At 37.9% G+C, this 23,905-nt stretch overlaps 5 protein-coding genes across 8 annotated transcripts; 1 reads left to right on the top strand and 4 right to left on the bottom strand.

Moving 5' to 3' along the window:
- Positions 1-808: 808 nt before the first annotated feature.
- On the bottom strand, positions 809-4,134 carry LOC110828405 (RNA-binding protein 5-like). Its single transcript, XM_022061124.2, has one exon. It carries the CDS (start codon positions 4,132-4,134, stop codon positions 1,351-1,353), a length of 2,784 nt encoding a protein of 927 aa, XP_021916816.2. The 3' UTR covers positions 809-1,350.
- Positions 4,117-6,575, bottom strand: LOC110828423 (U8 snoRNA-decapping enzyme). 2 transcript variants are annotated; one of them, XM_022061153.2, is made up of 4 exons: positions 6,203-6,573; positions 5,647-5,913; positions 5,186-5,429; positions 4,117-4,460 (listed from the first exon to the last, which is right to left on the bottom strand). In XM_022061153.2, exons 1-3 carry the CDS (start codon positions 6,413-6,415, stop codon positions 5,205-5,207), a joined length of 705 nt encoding a protein of 234 aa, XP_021916845.1. In that variant the 5' UTR covers positions 6,416-6,573; the 3' UTR covers positions 4,117-4,460; positions 5,186-5,204. The 2 variants fall into 2 exon arrangements, with proteins under 2 accessions (XP_021916845.1, XP_087215313.1); XM_087359187.1 differs by lacking the exon at positions 4,117-4,460 and having other exon boundaries at positions 5,384-5,506; positions 6,203-6,575.
- Positions 6,576-6,761: 186 nt separating this feature from the next.
- On the top strand, positions 6,762-13,903 carry LOC110828418 (formylglycine-generating enzyme). Its single transcript, XM_022061146.2, has 4 exons — positions 6,762-7,589; positions 8,551-8,722; positions 10,929-11,112; positions 12,118-13,903. Exons 1-4 carry the CDS (start codon positions 7,013-7,015, stop codon positions 12,298-12,300), a joined length of 1,116 nt encoding a protein of 371 aa, XP_021916838.1. The 5' UTR covers positions 6,762-7,012; the 3' UTR covers positions 12,301-13,903.
- A 78-nt stretch (positions 13,904-13,981) lies between these two features.
- LOC147872018 (histone-lysine N-methyltransferase SETMAR) lies at positions 13,982-16,572 on the bottom strand. Its single transcript, XM_087359186.1, has one exon. It carries the CDS (start codon positions 16,570-16,572, stop codon positions 15,733-15,735), a length of 840 nt encoding a protein of 279 aa, XP_087215312.1. The 3' UTR covers positions 13,982-15,732.
- A 273-nt stretch (positions 16,573-16,845) lies between these two features.
- On the bottom strand, positions 16,846-23,744 carry LOC110828415 (traB domain-containing protein). Of its 3 annotated transcripts, none has more exons than XM_022061138.2 (9): positions 23,610-23,744; positions 23,205-23,502; positions 22,152-22,375; positions 20,844-20,958; positions 20,157-20,293; positions 19,786-19,925; positions 18,730-18,893; positions 18,068-18,394; positions 16,846-17,122 (listed from the first exon to the last, which is right to left on the bottom strand). In XM_022061138.2, exons 2-8 carry the CDS (start codon positions 23,497-23,499, stop codon positions 18,105-18,107), a joined length of 1,365 nt encoding a protein of 454 aa, XP_021916830.1. In that variant the 5' UTR covers positions 23,500-23,502; positions 23,610-23,744; the 3' UTR covers positions 16,846-17,122; positions 18,068-18,104. The 3 variants fall into 3 exon arrangements, with proteins under 3 accessions (XP_021916830.1, XP_021916831.1, XP_021916832.1); XM_022061139.2 differs by having other exon boundaries at positions 18,104-18,394; XM_022061140.2 differs by having other exon boundaries at positions 22,152-22,372.
- Positions 23,745-23,905: the final 161 nt, after the last annotated feature.

Below are 23,905 nucleotides of genomic sequence, written 5' to 3'. Positions count from 1 at the left end.
ATATATTCATAATTTCGTAACTGTTCGTTGATGATCGCAAAACACACGATAATTTTCGCTCTACAAACCGAATCTCCGTCCACTGTTCCATCAGACCTGGACTCTTTCTAAGAAAATTACTTTACTCGTAAAGTATATCATTGTGAGACAAGTGGGCCAAACCAATTGAATATGTCCTGGTCTCAGGAAAAAAAAAAAAGCCATTCGTAACCTGTTTTAAATGGCTTCTTTTATTCTCATTCTTTCATATAGGCCGCGACGTACGGTGTATAATTAATGATCTCAAGTGAAGATATTGGCTAGGAAACGCGGTAAACGACACATTGATCGCGTATAGCAGAAATTCAGTGCCGTTCTGACAGCACAGCTGTCACATAACCTCAATGTTGTTCATCACATGAAAATGGTCGGCCTTCCTAAAGACGTAATAACACGACTGGACAGGTGTCAGGACACAATCGCCCCCACGGTCAAACACGAAGGGTAAAGTGACTTCTCCCTCGTTGTAAAGCGAAGTACACTGCTACTTTCACTAGACTATACCTTTACGAAGTCAATGACCCCTAGTGAATTACTGATATACGAATGTACAAGCGGATTTTAGATGCATGTATACACTATGAGCAATGCAGGGGGAGGGGGGTAGTTAAGCGTCCAGTCTTCAGCGGACAGAAGGGGTTAATGACCCAACGACGTCCAGCAACTGTAACGTTAGTGAATGATCAATATGGGTCAATATCTGTAATTCCTATTCGATTGTGGAAATTGAAATTGAAATAAATCAGATAAAATACAAAAACCAACAACATCCATTTTTTTTATTTATTTATTATTATTATTTTTTGCATCGGGTGTACATTTAATTACCTTTGGTATTCAACTGTTTTAAGGAAGATAAACTTATGATTTCAAAGGCTTTTAAAAGGAAAGGTTGTTACAAATGCAGAACACATACATGAATACGAAATATTTTTTTATGCTGATAAAGATATTTATGATTATTTTTTTTTCCCACAATTCTGCCCAACATCTGTAATAAATACAATAACAACACGAAACGCCGATTATAAGCGCAGGCTGTTGGAAATTCATTTAACAGAAGCACATCGTAATTTTTTTTTTTTGTGAAAACTGGCAGAAATATCGAAGTAAAAATTTACACTCGACTGTGAAATGAAATAAAAAAAGAGATTAGGATAAAGCTCATTTAAAGTAAATTGTTTTTCATTAATTAAAGAAGAAAATAAAAACCCATACGTTCTCGTTCATAGTACATTAGAACTCTCCTAACAAAATCTGCGTATACTTTACAAACTTCGAGCCAGTTTTCTTTTTTTTTTTTTAGCAGTGTCAGCTGTCATGTTCCTGTTCGGTAAGCTCTTGATACCGCGCAAACATCATCTTCTTCACGCAATCTTTGTAAGTTTCCCCCGGAAGTGCCCCGTAACTCCCTCCTCTAGCACCGAGTCCCGCCGTGTTTACGCGATGTTCCGTCTGAATTACCGAAGTTCTTCCTTGGTTAGATTTTCCCAAACCCATTCCTTCTTGCCAACCCATTTTCTGTAACAACCTATTACCGACGTTATCCGATCCGATCCCTGATTTTGTAGGCTCTTCGTACGATACTGAAACCGCGTCTTCTTTTGTCTTCAAATATTTTTCTTTCAGATGATTCGGATGCTGCTGATTTGGTTCCCCAAATTTCTGACGTCGTTCCTTAGCTCGGTCTCGATACTTCTTGTTCCTCTGTTGAGGGTCATTCGGATCTAGACCTCGGACACGATACCATTTTTCCAAATTCTGTTTGTGTAAATCCGAGAACTGCTGATGCCTTATCAAAGACTCCTTTGTAGGAAACTGCCTCTTACACAACAAACACGCAAGTTTCGACCAATTTGTATGTTGTCTGTCTTCTTGAATTACGTCTTCTATCTCTTCGTCACTCTCGCTACCGCCACCGTAAGCCGGAACCAAACCGCACGCGTTACCACCGTCACCCAGCGATGGGGACCCCCCTCCCCTCCTCTCTTCCGATTCACCGAACGCGACAGTCTGAAAATCCAGAACTGGTCGTTCCTTCCGCTCGAGAACCGCGTATCCTGCATCAGCAGCGCCAATTGATCTAGAAGACTGCACGGCAGAATCAAGAGCTAGATTCTGACGAGCGATATCTTTCTTCTGATTCAAAGTCTTAGCCCATCGTTCCATATCCTTCGCTATTTTCTTAGCTACTTTGACTTTTTCTTGTCTTTCCTTCTCTTTAACGTTCTTACCTTCGTCTTTATTGACGCTAGAATCAGCTGATGATATCGGAGCGGGAAGATAAGATTGTTTGTCTGAATCCCAATACAAAAATTGTTGTGTCTGGGGATTATAAAAATATTGAGAACTCGCGTCGTAATAGAGCCCGGTACGCGGGTCGTAATAATAGCCAGATGTCTCATCGTACTGGTAAGCGCTAACATCTGGCACGTTAGCGACATCTGTCTGCGCAACTTCGCCAGCCGCGTCTGCGCACTTGTCTTTCTCCGGAGAAGAATTCGTCTGCACCGTCTTCAGCGCGTCATACAACAATTTCTCGCCTTGCTTGAGTACGTGAGGGTCTTCGACGTGTTTCTTTATCTCCTTCGCGGCCTGCACTTGCTGAATCGCGGATTGAGCTACGGCGGCTGCAGCATTTACGCAATCCGCCTGCGTCTGTGACGTCACGGAACTACCTTGTGATATCTGAGTTTGGTAATATTGTCGATAATACTGTTGATACGCGGTATATTCAGCGGGCGACACCGCGTATAACGAAGCACAATAATCAGCCAGCCGAGGAACGTCTTCTAAACTATATTTAGTCAGGTCTTCACTTGTGGAATGGCGGATATGTCCGAGCTGAGCCACTCCCACGTCAATCCCAGCTTTAACTGCTGCAGCGACAGTCACTGAACGGCCACTCATTGAACTACAAACGCCAGACACGTCACGCTGCGATTTACAATACGATACAAGGACTTTCCTGCCGTCCACGATCGGCGGTGTCGCTATTAGGGCGTTATGCATATAAATAGCGTCCATAATATGGTTCATCTCTAAATAACAAACACCTCTCGAAGTGTTCGTGAGAGAATCTCGACCGATACGGATACTGTGAACGGGAACGGCCGAGACCGATTTAACCGCTTGCGAAACCGAATCTACGGTAGACAGAACATCCAACCCTCGTAATAAAACTGTAGTTGTCGGATGAAAACTGATCTCTCCGCTGCCTTCCCCACCTTCGGATTCCTGTCGAGACGCGCGACACTTAAAGCAAGCGTCCCTTCTCTTAAAGTTATGAGCGCCACATTTAATACAATGCCAATCTTGGCTCGACTTCAACGATGATCTATCAACGTGAGAATCCTTCGGAATACTGAAATGCATCACGGCTCTATAATGTTCCTGAAGCATCAACACCCCCTGCTTCATTTCCATCCACCGCGAGGCTTCCTGAAGAGTGCTAAATTCGACGAAAGCGAAACCACGTGACGCGCCGGTATCTTTCTTTCTTATGAGTCGAATATCTTTCGGCATCAGACCGCATCTCAGGATATCTTGTCGAATATCATTCTCTGTGATGTGCTGTGCCAAGCCCCGGATCATAATGGTGTTATTAGGCGCTTGGTTTTTATAACCGTCCCCTTCTCGGCCATCCCCCGCTGAATTACGATTCGCGCATTCAAATCTCTCCACGTCATCGCCATCATTCCGAGCGCTTCCCTGCTTACCGTCCCAGCCACGCCTTGAATCTCTACCTTCTTGTACTTCTCTAGAAGATTCTGATTCCCTCATACTGATTCTTGAATCTTTCGAAGATTCTAAACGTTCCCCGTCTCTAACATCGCTTAATCTCGAATTATTCGCATCCCTCGCGTCTCGTAACTCGTTAAAATCTCTGCCATCAAGGTCATCTCTTGGATAATTGTCCTGTGATCCATGACCTCTCCGATAACCATATCTTTCTCTGGAGTCATCATAATCATCATCATCGTCCTCAGGATAACGGTCATCACCCTTATACCGACAGTCTTCTTGATCCTTATTTCTGATCAGCCTTCTAACCAAGTCTCTATTAGCTTGGTGATCATTATATGAGTCTGCCATGAGATAAATCCCGATATATAAATCTTCAACAAAAAAATTCACCGACGGTATACTCCTTTAGTCGGAGGAGACGCGGTTCAATATTCCTGCATACGTTGTTGAACCACAATCACGTACACTTTCATTCAACTTTTCAAATTAAAATATCTTTCTTATAAATATTAATGTCATCACAATTCAATATAAACAACATCTTAAACCCAAAAGCCAATCGTACGCAAATCACAGTTTTTTTTTCCACTTACTGATCGCAAACATTTCAGGGCTTCCTGAAATTATAAAGTTTAATTCTTCTGCGAAGCTTCTTTCCTCCAGACTCTTTACACCTGAAATAAACAAGACATAAAACAGCAACGACAGACAGAAGTCGTGATTCGTATAAAATTAGAAATGGATACCCCATTTGGTTCTCGCGTGTTCGTCAGAAATATTTAAAATTCAATCCTGCAAGTACCGTGCAGCAAAGCGAGGCAACTAATCAGCTGAAGGCAGAATAAAAGGGTTAAATTCCTAGAAAGTGTAGGAATTTTGCTCATCAGATCAGTTCTGCGGCCCACAGAGCACGACTTAAAGAAGTAGCGTGTGAATTAGCGTTATTCCTGTTAAAAATTCAATGAAAATACCACATAATACTTCTCCCTTAAGTCGCACTTTCTTGGAAGAGAAGAATATTACTTTCCTTCTATTTACTTAGATATAAACACAATTATTTAATTTACAAAAATTTTATAAAATTATATTCAAATTCAATTTAACTTTCATATAAATAAAGGGTTATAATGTGCAGAGACCAAAATTAAAATCAGCTGGCAATTGTTCACGGAAATTCCTCGGCATCAAACTTTACCTGAAATCAGTGTCTGAGGAGAAACATGAGAAACGAGCCTCTCCCGGTTTGCGTTCGTTTAATGCTCTTTGCACGAACAACTCCTGAAGCAGAATTTTACTCGAAGTCGTCGGGCGTACTTTTACGCTACATCGTCGGCCATCTACATTCATCATTTACATTATTATAAAATATTTAACGGACTATGTACAATTTGGTACCTACCATATTAGATTTGTACTGTTTACATCTGAACTCTACCACTGTCTTCTTCTTCTTCCACTGGTAATTGCAACGGCCTTGCCCTTAATGCTTTGGAAATTTCTTCAATGGACATAATAGATTTATATTCCAGGGTGTAAAGTAACTGCTCGCGAGAGACGCTCACAAATGAATTTGCCAGGAACGCAGGAAAACCTCTGTAACCATCGCCCATTGTATACAGAGGTAGTCGAACTGTGCCCAATGTCTGTAACAAACAATCCCCGTCGACTGAAATGGCATTACTTGAATTACAACTTATTCCCTGCAAATCAGCACCAAAATCTGAAATTTAATAAGCTCAAAAAATTCTTCACTCATATTACTCAAGGAACACCCACAAATTAACATAAAAATATTACTGGATGTCATAACAAAGTTTTCTTCACAACTGTGACAATATACAAACAAAACCGGACAATTACCTCGATTCCATAATCACGTGCTTTAACTGCCTCTTCTTCAATAGCCTTTATATCATCGACGGACACTTCAAGAGCATAGAAATGTAACAAGAGGTTCTTGCTTGGACACCAATGGGATACAACATAATGCTCTTCCTTAACTGGATGTTTCTGAACATTCAGGTTCATCTCCTCAACAAGTTCCCTGTTCAATCCGGAAGGAATATCTTCTCCTGTGTTTACAATACCACCAGGAAAACCCAAGTATCCATCAAACCGCAACTGCATCTGTAGCAATACAAGAAAGAAAATCATCAAAAATACATCACTGCCCAATCACAAAAGTGACTGGCTATGGGTTGAATGACTGGTTTGATTCCCAACAAGGATATTATTTTCACTCTGCCACTATATTCAGATCCTGGACTTTTAAGGCCAGTTAACATTTTTTTTAAATGTAAGTGAGGTTAGAATCCAGTTCAAGTTCCATTATTAACATGGAGAAAGCTCTGTATTTTTTCTACGTATCGACGCATCCACAGAAGTATCAATCAGTTCACAAAAGGATTCTGCTTACCAAAATCACAGCTCTGGCGCTGTATATTCCAAATATCTTTTCTTCAGTCTTTGAATAAATCATACAGTGCGCAGCATGTGTACTGTCGTGACATTTTAAAAGATTCAAATCTGCCTTGTTTACTTGTATGTTGTTCATGCAAACTCTACCAAAATGTTCTGTATCTGCCAAATGCCCCCATGATCTATCACCGGTGTCCGCCATGTCAGCCATAAAAGGCACTTCCTTCTATCGATTCATTAACATTTTTTGCAAAATATGAAGATCACGTCCTAAATACACAATACAGGCAATTATACTATTACCCTCTTAAGAATCACAACTGACACACCGGTCGCCATGTTCAACACCAACGATTACAGAAAGCAGTGCCGACAATTACCTACCGAAAATACTTCATAATGAAACACGATAACTAACCTTAGAAGACAAGAAAAACATAAATATATACCATTCAATGGCAGTTCCATTTGCGACAAATGCTGCTTTCTATTCTATAAACTATATAATTATTTCTTTACGCGTTACATGAAATCATATTGTTGTCATCACTGTACACTCATAAACAATTTACGAAAGGAATGCGCATTATGTTTTGCTACTCGTGTATTTTTTTCGTACCAAAATTAATGTGTTTAATGAAATAATGCCCGGGGATTTTGAATCGAGTAGCATGTGGTCTAGTTACAATTACTGTGACAATTATTCGTGTGCATATAGTTACAGATCTTAAAGCACAATAGTTTGTTTCATATAGCAGGGTGTTTGTCCTTGAGTTCTTGCATCATCATTTGTAGACTTGTACACAAAATGTTACATGTTATAATGCTTGCACTGGCAATACTAAATAATCATGCCAGTGCAGAAACAGGTGATAATATTTCCAGAGATCAAATTACAGAAAATCAAGACAGCTGTGGCTGTGGTGCTATTAAAAGAAGGGCAGGAGATCAATTAGAGGATTCAACAATTCTTCAAGAAGACACTTCATTAAACATTAATAGTGAAAAGTACTCTTCTGCTGCAAATGCACAAAGCATTTATCCAAGAACAAATCAAATGGTGTTTATAAAAGGTGGTAAGTTCATGATGGGCACAGATGAACCAGTATTTGTAGCAGATGGAGAAGGACCGTCCAGAGAAGTGACAATATCTGACTTCTACCTGGACATTCATGAAGTTAGTAATGCAGAATTTGAATTATTTGTAAATGCAACTGGATACAGAACAGAAGCAGAATCATTTGGTGATTCTTTTGTCTTTGAATCATTACTCAGCGAAGAGACAAAGGCTGGAATAACACAGGCTGTTGCTGGGGCACCGTGGTGGCTGCCTGTTAAAGGCTGTAATTGGAAACACCCTGAAGGACAGGATTCCAACATAAAAGGTACGACATGGCAATGAAAACTGCATTAAAAGGCTTACAGTTCTTCTTGTCTCTTTTAATTTATAAGATTTGTGATTTACTGTTTCTCCACACTCAGTTATATGCATGCTGAACTAACAAACTGATTCAATGGAGCACAGTCCTTCTCTAGGTGTGAGAATGCTCAGCTAGTCAAGAAATTCTACAGCTTTACATAAACCAAATGTTCACTACACATCCTGACATCTCACCATACACTGCTCCCCGGTTATACCGCAGGGTTTCGGTGGGCGGGTTTTGACCCGCGTTATAAGGCAACTGTGCTGTAACCGATGCCTACAAATTTTTTCCAATTCATTGATTCTCGCTCCAAATGGACTCCGACAGTAAGACTCGCGGTATATCCGAATCCGCAGTATAAATGACAGCGTTATATCCGGGGAGCGGTGTACTTCATTTGGCTATTCTAATATGTGGCAAAGAAGAACAAATTATGAAATTATGTTAGATATTTTGGACGGATAAGAAGTATTTTATGAACTACACGTAAATATACACAAAATTTCACTAGAGTATTAAGTAATAAATTCAATATTCACATTTACAATTCTCTTTTCTAGTATATAGAAGATTTTTATATTGTCAGGAAAATGTTATAAACTCTCTTAAGCCTCTGATGTGTTTCGTCAATGCCATCTTGAAGTAATGCATTATGAGGATTCAGTTACTATGCTAGCCGTGTCCACATCAACCCCATGTCCAACAGGAACTGAAGGTAAAGTGTGTGTGGAGTGTGTGTATGTGCACATGCATGCACGCATGTATATGGACAGGCGCTTAAAAGCCCATAAGTCCTAGAACGCTACACGTCAGATGTGCAAGACAACTTAAGGATTCTGAAAACCATATTAAACCATCTTATATTCCAAATTCACACTCACATTTTGTAAGCAGCTTTAATGCTGATGTCCTCTGATTGCAGGTCGTAAGGATCACCCTGTAGTCCATGTCTCTTGGAATGATGCAGTTGCATATTGTTCTTGGGCAGGAAAACGATTACCTACTGAGGCAGAATGGGAATATGCTTGCCGAGGTGGCCTCAAAGGACGCCTGTTCCCTTGGGGAAACAAATTAAATCCAAAGGATAAACACTGGTGTGTAGCCAAGATAGAAGTACAAACAGTTAACGCAGAAAATATGGAATGGGCCAAGGGGTTAAAGTTGTATTCTCTTATTAGATGCTCCTAGAAAGTGCCACATCCCTCAAGTTAATTTGGCTCTTTCTAAAGCTATCAGAGAAGGTTAAACAAAATCCCTCTTACCTCTGGCAATAGAGGTGGTGTGTTCCTCTAAAATGTTGCCAACTACCTATAAGACCACACAATACTAACTTAGAAGATCACAGTCCACACCATCACCATAAGAACTTCAAACTTACCTTTTCTTATTTTGTCTTTCTTTCCTCATTTCCCCCTTCAGCTGCAACTATATGTGGGCTCACACTGTTCAAAACATTCTGTTCATTCAGCCCCCCCCCCCCCTTTTAAAAGGCAAATTTTTTTGTTTTGGTGAATCAAATGGTTCCATTGTACTGTATCAGCAGGGGCTATTAGGTATTCACTTTGCCTTGTTGATGGAGAAAGTAAGGCTCCCAGGAACAGCAGACACCCTTACACCTTTCTTATATATAGTAGCTTGGCATATAACCTTTCATAGTTGTTGAGAATGAACCTATTTTGTGTTGAACAGTAACACAATTTATTCCATCATTACCTTTGCAAATTGAAAGTGCAAAATTTATATTGGAAGTCACTCTTGTGATAACAGTAGTACTGTCATAATACTTATACTGGTTGCTTCATCCTTGGAGAAAAATTTAGAGAAGTATACTAACAAAGCACATAAGAATGTACAATATCAACAATTTTACTATACTACTATTTAACTGTGGGTTTGGCCAATGTGATATAGCAACTTAAGTGAAGATGCACGTTTCTTAGAATTAAATATTTAATAGTAGGGCTTACCTGGTTTGTATATGATATTTTCTGTTTTCTATTTTCTTTCACTCAAGACTCTGGTGAATAATATTCTTAGTATATTAAGGTTTAACCACTGACAAGATGAGGCAGATGTAGGTTAGGTGATATGCTTCTTGTATAATAATATATAAATAAGGTTTTTATTAGCACGATAACACTGAAAAAGTCTTACTTCTTAAAGAAAGTCACAGTCTGTTGATACTGGCTAAGTAAAAACACGTCATTATTTCACACGATTTGTTATGAACGGCAACTGTACGCGACTTTAGATCGACGATCGCTTTCGAAACGGTTGGCAATGGCAATAATCGATAACTAATTATCGTGTCACAAGTGGATTACTGAATATTTCCGGTTTCTTCCGAATAATAACCTTACAAAATACTATAAAATGTATTCCCTTAACTGTAGGTAGGAAATTAACGCTGCTAAGTGTATAACAAATTGTCCTTGAACCTAGAGATAAAGAACCGAGATTGCTACAATGGAGTTTGGTCACACAATTCAATCATGGATCTGAAGTAATTAAAAATACTACCGATGAACAGTAGAACTCATCCACCTACCGAGGTCTTTTTCCCAAGGGGTAAAGCGGCTGGGGCTTGAATCTGACCACTAGTGACCATGTTAAAAATTCGTAGCGCTATACCTCCAGTCCTCCATACATCTTCATGGCGAGGGGCGTAGTTTGTTTTCCAGCTGGACTCAGGAGGTTCCAGTCTATACAACTCCCAAAAATTAAATCCATACAGAACCTAAAATAATACATCAAAATTTACAGTATTTAAAAACAAAATTGAGTAGCAGTAGTTCTTCACAAAATCACCACAGATAGCTTGGCTGTCTCTGAACAAAATACAACACAGTATTCAGTGAAAATATGAAGATAAATTTTTCCTATCCTGGGTTCAGAAAAAGATTACTAGTTCTCAGGATAAATTTGAATATTTAAGTAATGTCTTCTGAGTAGTCTTTTCCCTTCAGACTTCCCAACCAAAATTCTGTATGTATTTTTCTTATCATGCATACTATATGCCATAGTAAAGATAGGAAATTTGGTTTACCTGTCTGAATGCATGGAAAATTGCTAAGAATTCTAACATTAACAATGCTTTCAGAAAGATTTGAATTTTTTTACAGACTCTGAATCAAAACAAGTCTTCTTGGGTGCAGCCATGTCAGTATGGAAAACTGAGAGGACTAGTTTTGCAATTTCTATTTTCCTGACTGTACAATATACACTTAGCTTATCCAGCATATCCTGTGGAAGAAGCTAATAGTGGTTCATCAAATATTATTTGAATACTTTCATTTTCAGGGTAAATATCTGGCAAGGGGAGTTCCCTGATACTAACACAGGAGAAGATGGTTATGTAAGCACTTGTCCTGTGACAGAATTTCCTACCAATGCATTTCATCTTCACAACATCGTTGGCAATGTCTGGGAATGGACGGCAGACTGGTGGAACATAAAACATAGTAGCGTGCCAACTACAAATCCTGTAGGTTGCCATTATCTACCCTTCTGGGTTAAGTCTAAGTGAATTTTGGCACTTTGTCGACAGCTATGCATGTCATGCACTAGGCTAATGGACATCTCATGTTGCGGCAGACAATTATTTGAATTGGAAGTGACATGGCCATGCACTCATTATTTGAAGTAATGTCTACCGCAAAGCTATGCAACATTCTATGAATATAGTATGCACTGCGTTCTGCATGTATTTGCCATTAAATTCATACAGAAATAATTATCACTACTTTTGTCGTGATTTATGGCCAAATTTAAATTTACATTTGTATTTTGCAAACAGATTTCTTATGTCAAACAAGGTTTCATCAGATATATTCTGACCAAATCTGATAGCTATTTTAAAATAAAAAGTGAAATAATTTAACATAATTTATCTGCTTCTATTCCCGTGTGTTATAACAAAACACAAATATATTATTACTGTCAACATAGAAAGAATTATTTGATACAATAGTCACTGGACATAAACAAGAGTGCGATAGCTTTCCAGACTGAATCGCACACATTTTCTGAACCAGTTATTTTGTGATTTTACATATATCAGCAAGTTTTTATTATTTCTGTTAATCATTAAAAGCATGTCGCTAATTTAGATAAGGCTCAAATGTGTATTTATTTTCTGTAAAACACAGAAACAAATGAATGGTAATAGTTTGTTACATTAGATTGCAGATACAAATCTGTTGCCGCTAAATTATTTTTCTTTGCATTTTGTTATATAATCACAGCAGTCAAAAGATGTTTGAAATAAAACTTATAATGTTAAACACATTTATATTTTGTATCACACACAATTTTTTTGTATTATGAAAAAAAAAAACCACTGTTTTATTTAAGTTTCACATTATAAAGTAGGGGGTTAAGTGCCAATACCAACCAAAACATAATTATCATTACAACTTAAAGTGTAGTTTCACATTTTTCATATCTTAAACAGACTCATAATATCCACATGATTACATTCTTTATTTAGATGGGACCAGAAAGTGGAAAAGACCGCGTAAAGAAGGGCGGCTCCTACTTGTGCCACAAGAGTTACTGCTACCGATACCGTTGTGCCGCTCGCAGTCAGAACACACCAGACAGTTCTGCTGGAAATCTTGGCTTCCGCTGTGCTGGTACAAATATTCCCGAGTACTTGAAGGAACATCCATAAACTGACGTTACTTATGTGATACAATGAGTCTAGTACTAAGTAGGCAATATTTTTAACACATCTCAGTTTGATTTCTTAAGTACATTGCAGATAATAAATTTTCAATAAAAGAGCAAAATCTAAGCTCAGATGTCAATATGGTACACAAAGAACATGTTTTCTGTTAGAGACGTAATTTAGAAGTTGCTCAATATGGGCGAGATGAGTTTAGTCGTAGAAGAAATACAACTGTATCATGACGTTTCTTACGGTAACACCATAATATTTAATGATCCCTTCAATCAGTGCTCAGCACGTTTGCCGGTAGCTCCATCTTGCCACAGAATCACTTGACAATTGTTCCCATTGCTAGTCTACAGATCTGCAACTCTGTGCTCTTATGTTTAAGCGGCCCATCCACGTACGAGTCCGGCTCGGCTCCCATTGAGCCAAACTCATCTGTGGGTGGGGTGTCACGAGCCGAGTCTGCTATGCGTGTGTGGTGAAATATATCCGAGCCCGGCTCACGAGTCAAGCTTCCCGAGCCAGACTCGCAAGTCAGACTCTTACGTGGATGGGCCTCTTTAGAGTTCAATTGAACTTTTGTGGTAAAATCTTCTGCCTGACCGGTATTTTCTATTTAACACAAGGCACAGCGAGGCATCATTAAATTATGGCGCTACCTTTGTAATTAATTTGATATTGTGCTTTGTGGTAACGGAGGTGAACAGGGATGCTAATTAATATTATATGAAACTTTTATATGGTAGTCGTGTTTTAACTAATCTTATTTTGTAAACATTTTAAAGGTCCTCTGACAAATGACTATAGTACTTTTGAATAATGAGCTTCAAAATAATGTGTATTTTCTGCCAGAAAGATGGGGGTAGAGACAAAGGGGCATATTTAAAAAAAAAATTGTAACCTGAAATATCTTCCATAAGTTACAGATATTGAGCACAAATTTTATTTTAATTTTAAATCTTATCTGAAATGATCTCCAATTGACAGTACGAAACATGGTAGTTCATGTCGCACAAAATGGTACTGTCAGTAATCTCATAGCAACACTTCCCAAAATACTCATAAACCAGCTGAGTACAGTTATAGAACAGACTCAGATGGTTGGCAATGATTCTTTTTAATATTATCTGGGTAATGAAAACATGTAGGCTTGTATGTAGATACCAACATTTCAGAGAAACACTGGTATTTACCTATAAGTCCACATGGCGTTACTATTAAGATAACATCTTCGTCACCATGAGAACCTCAAAAATGGTGTTGCTGTACTTAGAAAATTTTCTGTACTCTTAGAACAATTATTAAAGAATTATTTTTATAATAGATAAAATGTTTTACAAAGAATAAATTAGTATTTTGGGTAATAACTATTCACTCTGCAAAAAATAACAACTATTAAATATTAATTTAAAACAAGATTCATTTTATCCAGATATAAATCATTTTGTACTTAATATGTTTAGGTACTTAATAATACAATACTTGGAAGTTCCTAATATGAATTTAAGACCAAAAGAAAATGTCTTCCAACTATATCGTATTAAGTGGTGTGGGTCATGTATTATTCTATGTTGTTAAATACATTTTATAACTGTGATCACATTTGAGTTTTAATCATCCCACAAACCTTCCCTCGTTCTGTGCGCTCCATAGATGAGTGTAGAATTCAAACAACGCATCACAATAATAAAGCATTCTTTATTTCTATAGAATTCTATACTCAGTTCCCTCACATTTTATACGCGTAAATACTGCAACATATATCAGAACATTTATTTCAATAAAATAGTTTACAGTTGGAATATAAGTCTTCTCGAAGGGATGACAGATTTGGATTTCAGGAAATTAGTTATTTGCCATTCAATGAAGGAACAATATGGATAGCAATTACAGAACAGTCATCTCTACCATCTGTACCAACTGTGTCAGTACCACGAGCTTAAACATTCACAAAATATTTAAGAATATCTCAAAAATATATTGGCGGACTTTTTCTTTGTCTACGTTTCCCATAATAGCGTCACTAGCACGCAGATGGCCAATCGTGTTCTTCGGTGACAGAAGTATAATCAGTACGTGGGAGTAATACCGACTGCACAGTAAAATTTTTTATGAGCAACTGCACGGACCAATAATATTTTTTGTGTTGATATGTTTTGAATTTTACATTTCTGATAAGAACGTATAAATTGTTAAGTACTACGATTTAAAAAGTAATTTTGGATTTTGATTTAATGTTTTTAAACAACCAAGAAAATTAAAAACCCCTGGATCCTGCAATTATTTTTCAGGGATGAACACGACACGGCACTTCATAGGAGCAAGAAGTTGATTTTTACAGCTTCCTTGCTGGTGGTGCAGGAAGTAAAATGTCAGCTGTTGCACTGGCAGACACGTAGACAAAAAATATATAAAACCACCACCACCACACAAAACCTAGCGAAGATTAATTTAAGGTATAATTATTCATAATCAGCTAATTAAAATTATACGAAGTCAAGTAACAAAAGTACATACAGTAATTAGGGCTGAAAGTAAGTACAATTAAAAGTAATTCAATGAAATGTTTAACCACATAAATAATATAGTGAACCTTAAGGATGGAGGATATTTGATATGAACGAAGGACGTATAAATTTCACTATGGGGAACAATAAAGCACGACAGAGACGAGGGCTGTTAAATTAAATCACGCATGAATGCAATATCTGTATGCTAGACGTTGCCGACTTTCTGGGTGAAAGCAACTGGATAATATAATTCAAAACAGGCACAACATACTTCAGCCCCCCTCTAAAAAAAATTGTGCACATTTAAATACAAGCTTTTAAGATTAAGGGGCCATTAATATATCACATAAACTGATTTTTTTTAAGGATTTTTTATGTGAATCATTTAAAAGCTCAAACAAATGTACAAAGACATCGTCCATTTTGGAATTGTGAAGAAAAAAATAGTTCTGATTGAAAAACTAGTGGGATGGGTAAAAAAATATTAGGCGCTTGGATCTGTAAAGGAATGTATGATTAACAAATAGAAACAAATTTTGAACTGGTACAACAAATATTAAGAGATGGTGCCCAAAAATTACAAGAACGCTACCACAATGATACCACTGATCATTATAAAACTTGTATGAACTTGAGCTTTCATGGTGATTAACTATATTTGCAACCAGTATTTAACAATTAAAAAAAAACATTCTCATAACGGCAAAATCACTGGGCTACATTGAAGAGGACATATTGAAAAATATTTGTTTATAAATAAATTCTCGTAACTTTTAGATACCACCTTGTACACACAGTATATGAAGTCTACATTAGACTCAGGCTTTGTATATAATTAATAGAAAATTCAAACATTGGAAGTAAAATATTATTACCAAAAAAAAAAAAAAAAAAATGAAACTGAAGTACTGTACAAACATTAAAATAAGGTCTCATCATAGGGCAAATATTTTTTACATAACTGTGCTCCACAACGGCACGACTTCCTTTCTGTCGGTCCAGACGGCACTGGGCACCTTTCGTCGCTGCTACCACCACCATAATCAAATGTTATCTCTTCACCAACATGAATCACTTTTAATGCAAAAATACAAAGCTTTGGGACAGCGTTGTCAGTTCTTACCGGAACAACTACAGCGTTAGGTTGGCAGGAATGGTTGATGTATCGCCCGATATTCCCAATAGTGGTTGGATCGACGTAAGTTTTCAAAACACGGCCTTGTGACAGATGTTCATTCAAAACAAATATATAATTCATTTTCCCGATATTAGTGTGAGCACGAAATTTTGCCTCCGCCAAGCCCAAGATTTCGCCTGCATATTCACATATAAATTCACCTTCCAAAATTTCAGTTACCGATTTTAAACCAAATCCTTTACTGCGGCCTGTTTGAAACACTTGTAATCCACTTCTGGGGCCAAACTGAATTATTCGGTTCCCACATTTTCCCTGGCTTACGCAACCACACAAAGAATTGCATTCAACAACTGGACCATTGAATTTTGAATCCAATAGCCTACCGCTTTCATCATAATTCATACCATACTTTCCAACACACGGGCAATTGTTTTCTGAGCTACACCTGACATTTTTGCAGGCACAACCACCCATAAACTGTGTATAAAAATCTTCAATATTAGCCCCAGGACCTGGAATATTGGTTGCTGTGTAAAAAATGTCTGGTGAAATGTGATGATAATTGTCAGTCATATAATCTTCAACGTCGGGGCAATCACCACTTGCGTTATTTTCTTCCATATTAAAACTTATCAACACTGAGATTTAAAAATCTTCTTCATATAAGCTTCAACGATACACAAAAATAACACCGATAAATCGTCTTCTTTACCATCTCAGATTTATGATCATTCTTGTTCACCCTGAACTGTATGAGATTCTTTAATACTTTTTAATATTCAAAAGATTGTATCAACAATTGTAAATGTATTTTATTGTTAACGGGTTTTGTGGCTGGAGTTCAATTTACAACTTCAGCTTTCAGGAATAAGCCACGCCAAAAATCACTCAATATTTCAGCAAACTCTGGATAATTTTCAATACTTAACATGAATCATCCCTGAAAGACAAAGCTGTACAAGTATTTCCTCGTTTAAAGGTGCAGCACAAATAACTTCGATTTTCAGTAAAAAATACTAGGTATTAGAAAGTAGCACAAATATTAATCACAGTCAAATGAAACCACCACCAGATCCCACAACTCTGAATGTGACGATGAGTCGTTCAAACTTTTTTTATCTGCTCTTATGAACAAAAATTCCAACTTTATTTAATTCGCAAAATCCAATCACTGAAAAGAAAAGAAAAAGCAACACTGTATTCCCCAAACAGAAACGATGGATTTGTTAGCCAGTATTCCAAAATCCAAATTAATTACTGGTAAATGTGAACAGACTTACAATGTCTCAACACAAAGATCCGCATGAACAGCCAAATCAATTTTCATCCGTAGTTAACAAAATAAATTCACCAACAAATTCATTCCAATTAAAGCGGCCCATCCACGCACGAATCTGGCTCGGCGAGCTTGACTCGTGAGCCAGGCTCGGATATATTTCACCACACATGCACAGCGGACTCGGCTCGTGACACCCCACCCACAAACGAGTTTGGCTCAATAGAACCCGAGCCGAGCCGGACTCATACGTGGATGGACCGCTTAACCCTCTGAAGCAAAAAGCTCATCTAAATAACATTGTATTTCCTCAATTTTAAGATGCAATCAATTGTAAGACATCCAGATTTCAGAAATTTTAAAATGTGAAAAAAAGTGCATCTTAAAATCGAGGAAACTGCGATATTTAAAAATTAGTTCTTGCCTCAAAAAAAATGTGACGTGTCTCCTTTGCAAAGATCAATTTGGCTAATTATGTTTAGTTTCAGAATAACACGAAACTCTTAAATATCCTCCGTGGGCAAATTTCAGAATAACCGACTCTTAAATCGGGTCATACACGCAGTTAAAGGTTTTAGAGGGTCATCCTCAAAACCTTTGTGACGAGCTTTTTCTGCATGAAAGAAACACATTTATTTTCCAATTAACCTTTTCGTATTACCAGTGAGACTTAGGCCAACAAACGTAATTTCCTTTATACCAACAGCTTTGAATTTAAAACAAAATAAAATGTCTCTGATGGATGTCAAAATGTATTGACGTAAAACGAGTACGTCAAATGATATGTAAGTCATATACAAATCTTACAATCTCAGTTTATTTTAAAGCATTAGTACTTACCAGAAAATATTTACCGACAAATCACGTTCTACGAACCTCAAAATCTTCCTTGGCCTATACCTCCGATGCGAAGAAAACCGTGGGCACTCGTTCGGACTGAATCGACGCAGTTCGACATGGATTTGGGCAGAATTCGAGACACGCCCCACACGGCCAGACCAACGAGGGAAGCTTTTACCGTCAGTTTTAGTAGCCGGCTAGTGAGGGTTGGAGGCGGCACCTTCATAATTGGAGGAATGTCTTCAGCAGTAACTTTACCCCAGCGCTCTACTATTCCTGGGACATGGCCAAGTCCAACCACTCCCACCACACGTACAGGTACAACATCTATAACAAACGTATGGATTTCTGAATATTTTGATTTAGAACAATGATTCCTTAGTTAACCTCATACGTTAGTAAGTGCAGAATTATTATTATTAGCCATCGTTTCATTTTCACTACCTCAGGAATCACCCGTGCATTAAAATTCCCTGTCCCACTCACTAACACCAAGTAATAATAAACCTTGAATTCATATAGATTAAATGGGGCGGACCCACGTACGTTTAACCGAATGATAAAGGACAAGAAGTGGGCCGTACGTCCTATCATATTCCTGGATGATTACGACCATCTGCAATGGTAAATGTTGGACTTGTAAGTTGTGTAAGGGAGCCCACCTGTACCGCAACGCTGCGCTTGAGCCGCCAACTGCAGAGAGTGGGTTAGAAACACATCACGTTCATTAACGAACACAGTTCCGAGGGCTGGGAACTCCCCAGCCATTTCACTTAACATTTCTTCTAAGAGGTCCCGTCGTTTGCAACGTTCTACCTCCTCCTTGCTGCAAATGAAAAAGACTACAGATAAGCGACAAAACCATGTAAATGCATAAAATAGCGAGTAAAAAAAATTGCATTGTGTGAAAAATTGTGAACATTAATATTCAAAACTGTTTTTAAATATGCGGTATATCCAGATGGCTGTCTTCTCGGTTGCCGCGCAGCAGTCTGGTTGAAGTTTGCAGATGTTTCAGAAGTGCTTGTTCCTCCATCATCAAGGCAATACTGCCTTCATCATCGAGGCCATCACCCTGATGACGGAGGCAACAAACACCTCTGAAACATGACTAAATGTCTGCCAGACTACATGGTGCATCAACCCGAAGACAGCAATCTTCACACTTGCTGCTGTGAGACCTTGTCATCTCACATGGGATAAATCCATTTTCAACCACAAACTGACAACATGACATATAATAAAACCAGCAATTCTAATCATCACAAATATGTATTATCCGGATCGTATCAATTTTTAAATTTCACGTTTCTTTTAGCGGTACGTTACAATCATAAAAATGTGAGCAGCAAATGATATTAGTTTTTAATTTCTCCTAATTTCAGAATTCATAATACGTGATGCAGCAGAGCCGATAACAAACGGCAACTTTTCATTTTGCTTAAATTTTTTTCCAAGCAGTATTACTAATATGTGACAGACTGTACATCCCCTCCCCTTTTTTTTAAACCAGTATCTATTGAAATTTAAAATTTCTCTTGATTGCTGAACCTCATCCTGAGATCTGAACTAATGATGTCCAAGATAAAATGAGACGCTCTATCCGCAAACTACGAAATTTAAATCCTTATTGGTTCCGCAAAAATGACACCTAAAATGAGTAAAAATCTTAAAACACTTACAGCAAGACAAGAGTTCGTAAGTGACGGCAGTGTTACCTGATCGGTTCCTTAGAGGTTAAAAGGTACCACATAAGACGTATAGTCTGCCACCACGACAACGAAGCAAAGGCCCTCTGTAGAGTAATGTGTATAGGTCGGTCGCCCAAATGTATGAGGCACATCGGAACCCGTCGAGCCTGAAACAAATTTACCTTAAGCAAAAGTACATTAAAAGAACATGGCTTAAGGATATCACGAATCAGCGAAAACAAAGTATTCAATAAACAACACATAAAAATTGTTGGAAATAGGAATAAATATTTTACAAACAGGTGACAAAACATCCTACGAACACAAGGAAAGAAATTTATTTTCCCCTTAAATGTTTCTGCACCAGAATTCAACAGATAACGCGTGTAACGACTTACTTCGGCGAATGCTCGTCGGAACTCTCCGCCTGGAGCCATGCCCAGTTGCTTGGTAAGATCAGCTGACATACTGAGCAGAAGAATGTACATCAGACCGTGGACAACCCCATTCTGCCTAATGGTAGACCGCAACTTTTCTGTTTATAAACGAAGCAAATATTACCCACACAGTCACTTCTTAAAATTATCTTAACATATACACCCACGATGCCTTCTTTGCAACATGCATTTACAGGTATTAAATCTGCCATTTTCGACAGTCCCCCTTTGGCCGCCAGATCGCAGCACCCATCATTTTGTTATTACTACCCGTAGGATATTCTAAAGTACAATTTTGAGATCGTGCATATTTACACAACATCCACATCAAATTTCATCAAAATCCCATGGAGCGGTTCTCAAGTTGAATCAAGCGGACGGATGGATCGACGTATGTACAGACACGACGAGCCCACGATTTGTGCAAAGAATGCGTTAAAAACTGACTTCTCAGATTGGCTAGACTTTAAAGCCTGTGATGCATTTATTTCTTTGTAAATATCAGTAGTTTATATAAGATAAACTCGGCAACGAATGTTTCGGTTCCATAGCACACACGGAACGTCTCGGCTAGTCGAACTATCAGCTCCTTAAAAGAAAAAAGAACTCTACTCCACGTAATTAGTTATTTAAAGCAAAAGACTATACCAAAATTAATATTCTTAGCTTCTTCCAAGATGGTTTTCTCATCTAGTTGAAGAATATTAACTCTTGATTTACACAATTCAACCAAGACTATGTGGGGCTGAACGGCTTGGATTATCTGAAACAAAACAATGACAGGATATATGACATTACAAAACTGAAGAGCTTGTCAAAGTCTGACTCGCGTTACATCATCAGGTCAAGGTTTCGTTAACTGACTGGCTTGTAGGCGAGTGGTGGTATGATGACATTTCACACAAATTACAACCCAAATCAAATACTGTGGTCGATAAACAAATGAAAATCACGGTAAACATTTAAAAAATGCACGTGTTTTGTGTGTTCTGCAGAAATCTTCTTCTTTATTACGCCGTCTCCTTTACAGGAGGTTGGCGACATTATGAACCGGATCCTTCCATCCTTTTCTCGGACTGGGACCTGTTCACATATGTTTTTTAGGCAGGTGATACAGAAGTGGTTTGCCATTGCCTTCTTCTGTGTGTGAATGGAGTAATTGTTGGGATGCCACGGAGGAAAACTCTGTGTTGCCTAGACCACGGGCTTGCCCAACACAAGTTATAAATTCGGGCACCGCCGGGAATCGAACCCGAGACCCCAGGATTACAAGGCTAGCGTTCTAACCGCTAGACCACCGTGGCGGATTCTGCAGAAATCAGGTGGGCAAAAAAGTGGGTTAGTATTCACTTGAATGACAAAGGATGATGAGTAGATGGGTCAAATGATAATTAATAAACCTGTATCAACTGCGGCGTTATGAAGTATTTAATGATAAGATGACCTTGATATATCAGCAGAAACAGTTCTGGTCATTTCAACGTAACATCTTAGCATTCATGCGCAGAGACTTAGTAAAACCATGATATATGTCACTATAGCTGGTATTCCAGCTGAGATTCATCACAGGGGGCCTTCTGATTACAAATCAGCGGCAGTACCACCTGAGAAAATTTACTTGTAACCGAACAGCAAATAGGAAGATAATATTATGATAAAAATAGGTTGTTCTTGACTTGGAGACCACTTATCATGACAGAGTTTTTTTTTTAGTCTCTCCAGTAAATGCCATGACAATACCTCAAATTATACCAATATTTCTTCTTTATAATCTATTAAATATCTTAATAATATCTGATAGTAGACTTTGATATTAAAAATGCTGAATGTTTAGATTTTATTTAAGTGTCCTCTAATTCGAGGTAAATCTTCCGATCATTATTCACTACGTTTTCTATCTTCAAAAATTTTTATAACTAAATAATAAAATTAATAATCTCATCTGACGCAACTTACCTTAGCAACATCTTCCTGGCTTTCCATGCTAAAGTGAGCCGTACCAACAACATAAACTTTTCCTCCATCTGGAGTTGTTAGCAATGACACCGTGTGTGGAAGATGCATATCGATGGTTGGATCAAAGGCAATTAACGAAGCAGGAGCTTTGGGCAATTCATTTAGCTTCTCTTCGGGACTTGTATCCTCAACTTCAGAATCAACACTAGACCCAAAACTTTCTTCTGAAAGGAAACAGATACGTATACCAAGAACTGAATGGAACTACCAATTCATTTCTTACAGGTAAATATTCTTGTGCAAAAAACAATTTAAAGCCTTCATCGCGGCTAAATGACAGGATGTCTTCTTGAACGATTGACTGCGTCAGTGTCGAACAAGTGTTCAACATTTTGGAGACTGTTTCTCCCTTATCACAAACTGAACACGAGACGGCTCTTAGAAGCCAGTGTTTTTGTAGGTATGAGTAAATCTGGTATCTATTATGGTCATAATCAGTGTGGTTAAAACCTACAAGTGATCTAGATACTGCTGCCGTTTGTCGACAGTAATGGAAAAGAGAGTCCAGTGTCGCTCTTTATTGCATTATGTATCACATTAGCACAAATACAGCATATACCTAATCGATTATATTAATCAGAAAAGAGTGTTATTTCAAGAGAGGATTCATCATCAAGTATCAAAAGCCCACTACAAGAATTCTGACTGAAAATCTCTGAAATATAATTTTTGCTTCTCAATGTTTTAAGACCCAGGGATGCATTCATCATCATTTATCAACTCTTACGTTGCAACATAGGCAGAGAAGTTAACCGTTAGTTCCTGGGGAAAAAACTGATTAGTGCAGCTTATTAATTATAAAATAAATTTCAGGTTATAATTTTAATGTGGAAGCACTGATTGAGAAGTTGTTCTATGCCTTATAAACTATATATTAAACATTTTTAAGAGGACTACAGTGAAAGAACTGCTTAAATATTTCACCTTTTGTGTATTCGGAATATTCCGTACATTAACCTAATCTTCCCCTTATGGTATCATGAAGTTACTTACCTTCGTTATCTAGATTAACACAACAGCTATCAGGACTATCAGCACGCTTCCTTTTTGTGCTGTAATTGTTTTGCGGCATATCTGACCGTTCATTCACTATAAAATCTAGTGAAGAATCGCCAGCACTATGGGTCCCAGTCTTTTCAAGTAGGTTAAGATTCGTCTCTCCACCGCTCAAATGAGAATTCTCTAAAATAACTTGTTTCTTATTTAACCCAAGAATCGAATCATCTTTGCTAATAATTAATGCATCTGAATCCGTCAAAGAACTCTCGCAATTGGAAGTGCTTGACATTATCTGCAAAAACAAGACATATATGCTCATTTAATTTAAACTCCACCTTTTTGCAGCCCACTATTGCGTTCCTCAGACAACTGTGAATTTACTATTTGTTTTAATAATACCTGTTATATTTTCACAACAGTATTTCGGGAAGCACTGTACTACTGACACGTATAATAAACTTTTAAACGGATGTAGAATGTCGTTCTTACACTTTACCTTGCTATGTTGATTTGCTTCAGAAGACAGAAAATATCGAAACTCGAGGTATCGATAACTATCATCGCCCAAATGTAGAGAACTGGCGCATAATGTGCAAGCGATGTTTGAAGTTTTCAGCAATTAAAAGGTGCAAAAATGCCACGATTAGCTTCGCCCTTTCTGTCTGCATGTAACCACTCTAGAACGGGTTTCCATT

The sequence above is a fragment of the Zootermopsis nevadensis genome, unplaced genomic scaffold, assembly GCF_977971745.1.
Source record: "Zootermopsis nevadensis isolate Lab colony 2312 unplaced genomic scaffold, Znev_1.0 Znev_ptg000031l, whole genome shotgun sequence".
Taxonomy (NCBI): Eukaryota; Metazoa; Arthropoda; class Insecta; order Blattodea; family Termopsidae; genus Zootermopsis; species Zootermopsis nevadensis.
The sequence above is the reverse complement of the archived record's forward strand: the minus strand, read 5'-3'. Positions and strand labels throughout refer to the sequence as shown.